The 10,471-nt window shown below is 36.9% G+C and overlaps 1 protein-coding gene across 1 annotated transcript; it reads right to left on the bottom strand.

Moving 5' to 3' along the window:
• Nucleotides 1–262: 262 nt before the first annotated feature.
• LOC145776127 (solute carrier organic anion transporter family member 4C1-like) lies at nt 263–9,097 on the bottom strand. The gene is made up of 5 exons (XM_082587530.1): nt 8,947–9,097; nt 5,910–6,176; nt 5,591–5,770; nt 899–1,001; nt 263–386 (listed from the first exon to the last, which is right to left on the bottom strand). The coding sequence occupies exons 1-5, from the start codon at nt 9,095–9,097 to the stop codon at nt 263–265; spliced, it is 825 nt and encodes a 274-aa protein (XP_082443656.1).
• Nucleotides 9,098–10,471: the final 1,374 nt, after the last annotated feature.

The raw sequence follows: 10,471 nt of genomic DNA on the forward strand, positions 1-10,471 counted from the left end.
ACATTCTTTCAACTGCAGCACTGGAAGGTATTGGCGTGTTGTAGAGAAAAAAATACATTAACAAGTATGCGTTGACGCTATGCGCTAAAAAACCGCGAAAACTTTACGGCGTAACCTCAAGCGCAAACTATCCAAAACATGTGGCCGCAAGCGTTAGCGCAAACAAAAAGTCTACGCCGCAAGTATGCGGCGTATACGTACATCTCTGCTGTTTAGTAATAGCACAAAATTAACCTAGAATTTATACTTCCACTACAAGAAACTAACCAGGTAAATGCCGAGAAAACCCAAAGAATGGAATTGCGAGAATGAAGCTGCAAGCTACCGTGATCATTGGATATAGCCACCAAGCTCCTAGCCATCTTGGGTCGTAGTAAGGAAGGTCGCTGTAAAATTTTTGTTGGTTAACTGATTACTAAAGTTACAAATTCCGTAAATAAAGTTGTTATTACTAATTTAGTCTTTGCTAACAATACTTTATAGTTGTAAGCGTGATGAAAGTGTTTGCAAAACTCCAAAAAAAAAGATCGCTTTGACGCCCAGGGTTGCTGGGAAGATAATTTGGGTCATGTGGCCTACCAATGAGATCCCGGGCCCCCAAAACAAAACAATACTAAATAAATATAAAGTACTTCTTAGACAAAAAAAACTTCATTGAAGTGGAAATGTTAATAAAATTATCGAGGCTATGAACGTAAAACGTAAAAACCTACCTGCAATGAGGTATAAATGGAAGTAGATAGGCCTACTAAATAGGCCTGTACAAGCACCACGTTTGAAATGTGAAATCGTTACGTTTAGGAAACAAAGTATAGGGCATAGGCCTACGCTTGTTTTTCTTTTCAAATCTCTAAATCAACGTATTTAAATACTTTGCATCTACTCTATTTTATTTTACCTAACATAGTTTCTGTCAATATCGATGTATATGTCGCTTCTTATTTTTCCAGCACCTATAATTCCAACGGCAGACCCAAATACATAAGCACCATTGACCATACCTTTCAAAATTATAAATTGTTAATCATCTTCAACAGTAGTATAAAACAAGCAGAATTCAAACTACGGTATCAATAAATAAAGAAAAGAACATAGTTTTTCAGATGGCAGGCTTATAAATTCATATACGACATTACACCCTGGGCGTAACTGGTAGGAATTTATTGAGTAAACTCCCCACACTGATATCAAAGTTCGCTCGAAGTTGAAGAGATTGACACGAGTTATGCATAGTTTGAGGTATCCGTTGTTCGCAAAAAACACGTTGTAATAACGCTACAAGTACTGCAGTATTAGAAGTAGCCTACATACGCATAAAGAACACATGCAAATAGTTGTCAACAGCAGTGCCTCCATTTCCTCAAAGCAATGCATTGTTCAAGTTTGTTTATTGGACAAAAGCCTCAGCAGAATCTGTTTGCATTTCCAAAAAGTCACGTATCCCCATGCACTGATCAAGCGTTCTTGTTGCTGGATAGGCCAGGCATCCGGCTCGTCGTCACCATCGTCATCACTTGCAGCAGTATCAGCTATGTTGTATTTTTCTGTTACTGCCTCCAGAATAGCGCTTGTAGTCAGAAGGGTAATAGTTGCAACACTGTGATCAGCTGTTACATAGTCTTCGTATGCAGTGGCTCCGAGAAGGGGGGGGGAAGTCGGACCAGTTTCCCCCCTAGCAAAACATTGTAAAGGAAAAACGAGTAGATTTTTGTTTTTGCACTTTTGAGGGGGCCCCATTTTTAGTACTAAAGTAAAAATGTACCAACTAAACAATCAACAAATTCTTAAATGAAGTGCGTAGTTCCAAGTATTTCTCAATCGTTGTAAATGTCACTCTCGATGCTTCTCATCAAGAAAAAATCATTTTCGTGTTAAGGTAAGCGATGTTGAACAGATTCAAGACGTAAAATCTGAAGCTGAAATGATTCTGTATTACTGAACGGTTTCGATTGTATTGATAGTGTCAACTTGAAATCTGGTGCTGTTTTAGCTAAGCGGGAACTATTTTTGCTTGACAACTGAACCTTAACTTCAAAATCTGCGTTGTCCAGGCATAGGATGTTGTATCCAATATAAGTTATCTGGGAAAGTTACAGGTATCAGTCCAAGCACGATTAAAGAAAGTAAATCCTGTATATTTTTTGTTTATGGATCATCATCAGTCATCATCTCCGCATGCAGCAGATTGCGCATCAACATGAGTTATTTGCTTTCAAGAGTGGGGATTTTGAGCCAACTCGCCCAGTGTCGCCAAGTTGAGTCCGGTCTATGATTGGATGTTGTCTTGCCATCGTTTTGGTTGTCTGCCACGTTTTCTTTTTCTTTTTACTTTGCCTTCTGTGCAAACTTTGCTGATTCCGAATTGTGATCTTTTAGTGTGGCCGAACAGTTTTAAAACTTTTGATTTTATTAACTTATTGCTGCAATTGGATGTAATTTTGTCATAGTTAAAAGATCTTCTGTTTTCGTGTGGTCAAGTAGCCTTTCGTTGGTCATGCTTCTCATGATGTGATTTTGGAAAGTAGTGATTTTTTTCTTTATTTGATTGTTTTGTTTATGGATGTTGTTGCTTAAATCTAGTTGGAATTCATAATGTTGCCTACAGACAGCGTTGTTCAAATGTCTTATCATTTTTGGAGTAATTGATTATCTGTAAGCTAGTGGCATCTTTAAAGTTATAGCCCAGTCAGAGGAAAAATTCTGAAAAATCTAAAGTAAGCTGTCCTATCATCTTGCAAAGAAAATTGACTTCGAGAGGGTAATCAAGGCGTGGTGCAGTCAAACCCAATGCTTTACATTACCCTTTTGCAATTGAAGCTCTAAAGACGTTTATTAAATGCATCAAGTTGGAACCAACAAGAGCTTGATCGGAAGCTGAGTCAATGCTAAATTAGCTTACAACTAGCAGTTTTAAATTTGTGACTGCTTTGCATTATGTAGATTACGGTCCTAAACAAGATTCAATGATGAATTTAATGAAATTTAAGGAAGATGTAATCTAAGTAAGAGAAAGCTGAGAAGAGTAGGCTGCTACTCGCAAACTAAAGTTGCAGTGGCAATTATAAATTTAAAAGAAAATGATTTTTTTTTCTTGAGAACAGAACGCTTTTATAACTCCGTCTCCACTTAACTCGCTGAATCATTCGAAGAAAATGTATTCTACCGTACATTGCAAAGGATTCGATAGTTGTTGGAATTGACAAATGTATCAACAAACTCAAACATATCGTGGATGAGTTTGAAGTTCCATGAAAATTTCATCGTATGTCTGTTGTGCAGTTGCAGGCATGTGGGACAAATTTAAACCATTTGTAGGCTACAACAATGACATTTTTTAAGACATTTTGGATGATTTGGTACTTTTGACAGAAAGCCACACAGCAAACTTCAGCTGCAAACCAGAACGAACCACCCCATAATCTCTACACAAGGAATCATTGATTGCAACTTTCGAAAGGTTTTTTCAAATAGAGCTTCGGTAGAGAGTTTGTCTTGTTGAACCATAGGCATACGAAGCCGAGCAACGTGATCAAGTTTAACATCTTCAAGTTTATTACATTTACATAAACATAAAACTACGCAACAAATTAAGTATCGAACGTTTTCGACATCACAAGATGTCCTCTTCAGGAATAATATACATACAAATTAACTACATCTGAAAAAAATACAATGGTTAACTAAATCTATAAACAGAAAAAGACAAAAACTGTACAGTACTTCTGACTAGCTCAAACTCAACGATATAGGCTCCACGAGAATCAAAGGTAACTGCATCAAAAGGTGTTAAACAGATCACATGATATGGTAGAAAGGCAAGGTGCGAAAAAAATAATTTTAAAATACAGAGAGCAAGAAAGACGAGCCGCAAGCATACAATTGTCTGTTCAAAAGTGGACTGTGACGTTTTATGTACAAGGCTTCCAAGATCTTAGTTTGATACTCAGACCTGCCTCTAGACATGATCCCAAACTGCTTGATAGAAACGTTATTTTGGCATTCTGTACATGAAAAAATGTGATCTTTAATTGCGATTTTCTGTACATAATTCAAATTCAGGTGTTCTCCAGCTCTAGTCGATAAAGATTCCCCAGCTCTAGTTTTTTCAAATAGTTTTGTTATGATTTTTTTGTGTTCCGATAGCTACCTCCAACGGTTGCGCTTTAATAACGTGGTTTTTGCAATTACTGAAATCTGTAAAGAATTGTTTGCCCTCCAGTAGGCCTATGACTCAAAACCGATTGAAATTTGAAAAGCCTCACTATACATGTTGTGCATCAATTCAGAAGTCGCAAAATTTTATCATTTGATGCTGTGATCCGTAACTTTGCATTGCAAAAAGTCCACAAAGGGTTGAATTAAATCAGGGATGTCCAAAGTCTGGCCCGCGGGCCAACTCCGGCCCACGAGAAGTTCTTGTATGGCCCGCGCCTGTTGTTGTATGTTATTTTTGGCCTGCAGACACAATGTGTTATTTTTGGCCTGCAGACACAATGTGTTATTTTTGGCCTGCAGACACACAAAAATCATATAAATTCAACTTGCAGTTTTCAGAAAAATTATTGTGGCTGTTGGCCCGCGAAGACTTATTATCAAATCTGGCTCGCGTGGGAAAAAGTTTGGACACTCCTGAATTAAATGCTTGGTTGAACTATTTTCGTTGCCTGTAGGCCTATTGTGTGTTTACAAAGCTTTCTAGACAAAATAGTTAGCCTCAATGGTATTTTTGCTGCAAGTGTAACCCAGTGATTATTATGATTTTTACATTGAACGAAGTTTTTTTTTATGCTGAGGAAAGTAGGCTAATTTCAGCTTAGCACGAACATGCAACGCAATATTTACTAAAAAATATTATGGGGCCCATTTTTCGTATTGTTTCCCGACCAGTGCTGACTTCTCTCGGAGGCCCTGTTCGTATGACCCGTCAAAAATCACACCGGGATTGACAGCACGATTGGTAAGCTCAGCAATGAGGATGTCATCTTCGGCATCAAATATGTCCGTTGTGACTTCAATGTCAGGAGTTTTATGACAATGACTTGGCATGTCTGAAGCAATTGCTTACCGTTTCTGCCCCTACTGATATCCAAGCTGTATCAAGCATGTGCAACGCTTCTCAAACATTGACGTTATCAGTAATTTCAAGATATAGTGTGCTGCATATGCCCTGGGGGCATCAAAACGCTTCGAATCAACCAAAGTCTCGAGTTATAGAGCTTCGAGTTACAGTAGGCTTAGTTTTTAGCATGTATCTGATAGACGTTTTGCAGGGACCAGTCAACTGCCTTTGCGGTAGGGAGAGTTTCGAGTTAAAGAGATTTAAGTTATCGAACTTTGACTGTATTTCAAAATTAGATCCTGATCACCATTGTCATGTACAGCGCCCAGGAGCATAGTTTGACTGTGGATGTGGCGCTATATAAATATTGTTATTATTATTATTATAACATTTTATCATTAAAATGGTTAATGGGCCCCTATCTGTATTTTCACAAAACCTTTAGTTACACTTTTGCTACTAAACAATACAGTGAGTAATAAATAGATATCCTACAACTCCAACCACACAAATATCTTGTTAATAATTTACCTAAATAATTTGATGAAGATTTCTCTGAAACGCTGTCATCGATGTAAGAAAATCCCAAGATATAAAACGGAGTCATGCTGGCGCCCATTACAAAGTTGCTGACAAAGAAGACGTATTTGTAATAGTTTAGCTCCGAATTGCTGAACAGACAGTCTGGTTCGAAGTCTGGATCACAAGTAACTAAACGAAAAAAGTCTTTAATTAGAAAACAGTTTAATTTATATTTTTAAGCAATTACTACATTTATATTTTTGATCGCTTAATTGTAGCCTACAGTAAGTCATGTAAAACTGTTACTTAAACATTTCAAGGATCTTACGCTTTAAGGTCGGTCCTCCATATTGATGCAAGGCAGTGGTAAAGTGAGGTAGAGAGTAAAGAAAAGCTCCAAAGCCAAAAGCAATACAGCCATAAGCTACAATTCTCGCTCGGTTGTAGTAGTTTCCAAAGTAAGCAATTAAAAGAGCGAAGATGCAGAATCCAAGATCATAGCCTGCTCTCATGAAGTCAGAATCTGATTTGGTGAAGCTGAACCTGGTTTCTAGTATTCCCACATTAACAGCAAAAGCACCAAGTACCAAGGAAGCTACAAAATAATGTTCATTAGCGTGTGAGTTAAATTATCCAAACCTCTGGTAGACTTGTAACTAAAGACGGCTTCAGATAGCCAAAACTCTACAGACTCACAAAGCTAGACCTAAGTGTTGGTCGATAATAGCTAGACAATACTTATCTTAGCACTTTGAAACAGTTAGTCAACATCCTACTAGCCAAGTATTTTTTTTTAATTTCCAGCCCAATTTCTGCTGACAAGTAGCCCAAAAAAAGCCCAATTGTCACAAATGATGAAATAATCTCAAAATAGCCCCAAGTATGACAAATTTGCGCAAAATATAGTCGAAATCGAAAAAATTTCGGTGAAAATGGAACGAAAGGAAAGCGACTGTAAAAATTTAATCGTGACTCCAAAACAAAACTAGACCAATTCTGCCGAAAAGCCGTGGAACAAGCTCCCTTTTTACTAACACTCACAGTTTTGCTATGACTGTGAATACAACAAAATATGGATTACAAATAAAAAAAAAAAAGAAGGAATTCTTTGTTAAGGTCGCAATCGCAAAATTTCTATTGATTTTCGAAAACTAGAAAAACTTTAAATCAAGAATTATATTACTAATTTTTGATCGCTAGTTTAGTATATTCTTCCAAGTATGTTTCTTCAGAACTTGTGAAACATTTGTTTCTGTTGTTGGGAGACGCAAAATATTTAAATTTTAAATAACTTTTGTGGGTCCGTCCCCGCTTTGAAGGCACCAAAAGGGCTTCGCCAAGACGAAAAGGTTGAGAACCATTGAGCAAAAGGCTAGTTCTGCTCGTAAAAAAAACTGTCCACAAGAATTTTCAACTGGGCGGTGATGCTTATATTTGTGTGCCACTGAAAACATTTACGTGCTGCCAGTGTTGGCAATGGTTTTTGCACCCCTGAGATATTTTGTGTTTTTGCATTGGCTGGTAGGTCTATCACGTGAAATTAGAATTTAATTTTGGAATGGATTCAAACTCTGAAATGATAAAAATTCAAGGAGTTCGAGTGGAGTTGATTCTGGTTTTATGGAGTAGGAGTGGAGTAGGAATCTCAAAAATTACACTCTGTTCAACACTGTAAAGGCGAAGTCGGAGAAGTCGGCCGGTTATAAATCGAGGAGTTGGAGTGGGAATCGTATATTTTACACTAACTCCACAGCCCTGATATTATTTACAAGCAAGTAAGCTATTGGCTATAAGACGAAGCACGGTAAACCAATAAAATTACATCGTTTTACAAATAAATCTCTGCTTTTAACATTGGCAGTGACTTGCGATAATCGATAGACAGTACCACTGTGGATGAGGCACTTATTCTAACCGTAGCATACCACTCTGCTTAATTAATTGCTGACTAAGCTTGTTGTTGTAGCCTACGTCTATCTACTCTACAATCTACATCTATTGTAAACACATCTATCCGAACTCCAGATATTGATAAATAAATTAGGATGGGTGTAGTTACAGAAGAAAAAACGGCAAAGAAAACAAAACTTCCCCAGTTTTTTCTTTTTATTCCTGCTGGCCTTAAATAACTATGTAGGGCAGGAGTCACCAACTGGCGGCCCGCGGGCCGCATGCGGCCCGCCACGCTGATTATGTGCGGCCCGCGGAAGGTATCAGCTCACAAGTATAACCAAAAATACTTTTCTTGAGGAGTTAAATAGCACGAAGGCAAAAAATACTTTTCGGGAAGCATATTTTCGCTTTGCATACGATTCCACCGACCTACCAATCATATTGTAGTTCTAGTTAGGGGTCGTTTAAAGTTATTCCAATGCGATGTCCAGCCACACTGTTCCAGTGGTTGCTTTAAACGTCTGTTTTTGAATTTCGAAAATGTCTGTGAGCATCGGGCTGCTTATTTTAAGTTTGTAAACACTATTGCGCGTTTCACCGTTATTGGGTTTCACGAGCAGTGTTCCTTTATGCAAGTTTTTGTTGGCAAAATAGGTCGATGTGCCAACTCAATTTATAATAAATTGGAATAATATTATATATAAATTTAAAGACTTTTTTTGGTATTATGAAAATATTTAGCTTAGTACTGCAAAATGTTGTTAATCAACAATTCTTGCCATGCTGATAAGCACCGCAAGTGACATTTGTCTAATAATCAAGGAAAGACGGTTTTATAAACTCTCACTAAAAGGGTGAAAAACCAACTCATCGCTTTTTTAGAGGGAACACTGCTCATGAGTTACGATAGAAACGTTTTTTCGGTGATTTCCACAAGCGTTTGTTTCATGGTGCCTGGTTTCTTTCTCCCTGTTGCTGGAGCCTATTTTTCGCTGATGTGTTTGCAGGTCACTATTGTTGCCTGTATTGCGATGTGTCAAACATTTCTATGTTTACTGAAACTGTTAATGGCAAGATATCTTTTCTGAAGCGAAGTGACAACACCACTCTTGCTTGGCGATGAATATTCTGATGAAACCGCTCGCCTAGCTATTAGTGCGCAAAACAAGTGGCCTCGTTTATTAGGCAATGTTAAAAAAGTCAAAAGTGTTGTTAAAGGAGTTTGGCCTGGCAGTATAGCGTTGTTCGACTAATTTTGTTGCTGCGGTATTCTAAAATAAATATTAACAATATGTATTATAATGCTGGATATTGGGTACGAAATGCGTTCTTTTCTAGCATAAGAGTGAACCTACCTAAAATTTTATTAGTGCGGCCGCCAAAGCTCTCCTAAGTGCCAAAGTGGCCTGCATGCAAAAAAGGTTGGTGACCCCTGATGTAGGGTATATAATTCCTTTTGAAACAAATCTTACCTGCAAGAATTGCAAATAAAATGAGCAAGAACGTGAAGAATTTTACATTATTCAGTATTTTAGCAAGTTTTGATTTTCCACATTTTCCAAACATAAAGTAATTTTCATTTTCAGCAGGTTCTTCGTACTTTTCTTCCAATGCAGGAGTCATGGCTGGTTTCAAAGTATCAGCAAAGCAGAATTTCACAAACAGCAAATAAACAACACAACAATGAATAAATCTGCAATCCAAAAACCTCCCAATGAAAAATTTCGAAACTTTAAGATGAACGTTTCATTTCTACCGCTTGTAACCTGAGTTGTAGCCTGGCGCTTTTCCGCAAAAGGTCCAGAAGCTACTGTATATAATCTACTCAGGCAACTAGGAATCCTTCTATTTTCGTCTTCTGCTTGGTGACAGGTCAGATGCAAATGACTTGATAAACCCCACAAACGATTATCCACCAATGGTAAGCTACAAAAATGACACTTTCCATCATTTTTTTGGATTGTTTTTTAATTGCTTCTGTATTGAAAAACGTAGCCTAATATGCTTCATGTTCATCAGTTAGGCTTACTTCCAAATTTGCATTTTTATTTTGTAAAATTTTTCAAATATTTGTTTGCAATTGCAATAATCAACCTTTTAATTAATGTTGTAAGGTTCAAGTCCATTTTGCGGATTAAAACCCAACAACACAATTCTTGATATAAAGCAGTGATATTGTTTTGATATTTCGTGACAAGAAGTCAACTGTAATATACAAAACACAATCAAACAAAAAGTGAAAAATCTTTTTATTCTTTGAAATTCTGCTCCATTATTGACAGCCGAAACAAAACAAAAAAATCAACTAAAACTTGGTTTGAAACATTCGCCTGATATACTGTATCTTTCAAAACTATTCTGATTAGTGAAATTATTACGAAACAGACACAACCGCATTAATGATTAACTGGTATTGCAATTTGCAGTGCAGTTATATAATCAGAAAGTTGAAGTTGGCTTATTCCCAGTCACCGGTAGCATGATAACCTCTTCCATTTCTCACCAAGGGTTATATAATCACGTTGACTCATGCAGTTCTTCAAGAGTTTAATTATTTTGTGAGTAAATATTTGGTTATGTAATAGTGCATGCGGTAAACACAATCTACTCATACGGCCGATAAAGAAGGATATAAAAACAAATTGAAGGGCACCATAACAGCAGTTACGTCTCATCAAAAATTACAAAAACAGGTTAGTTAGACGATATAATTTGATGTTCAACGAAACAATCTTCGGCAAGAGTTATAGGGATTTGTCCCAGACAAAATGACAATTTCCATTTTTCTAGGTACATTTCGTGTATTTTTGATTTATACAAATACTTCTCGCTTACAAAAAAGACTTGCACTTTGTATTTTACAATCTTCATTAAATCAACGGTTTGAAAGTTAGATTTAAAATTTAATATTGAGCTCTTGACGAAGAAAGTATTTCAATAGGTCTAATTTATTTTATGTTTGACGAAGTTGTGGGTAACTTTCATGTTTATTGGCTG

The sequence above is a fragment of the Aplidium turbinatum genome, chromosome 8 (assembly GCF_918807975.1).
Source record: "Aplidium turbinatum chromosome 8, kaAplTurb1.1, whole genome shotgun sequence".
NCBI lineage: Eukaryota > Metazoa > Chordata > Ascidiacea > Aplousobranchia > Polyclinidae > Aplidium > Aplidium turbinatum.

What these genes read in the sequence shown, in the direction of transcription:
- LOC145776127 (XM_082587530.1), bottom strand. Translation starts at nt 9,097, where the DNA reads ATGACTCCTGCATTGGAAGAAAAGTACGAAGAACCTGCTGAAAATGAA. An exon ending in ATCTTCATCAAATTATTTAG is followed by an intron (nt 1,002 to 5,590) that starts GTAAATTATTAA and finishes TAATTTTGAAAG; the next exon opens with GTATGGTCAATGGTGCTTAT. An exon ending in ATTGACAGAAACTATGTTAG is followed by an intron (nt 387 to 898) that starts GTAAAATAAAAT and finishes AAAATTTTACAG; the next exon opens with CGACCTTCCTTACTACGACC.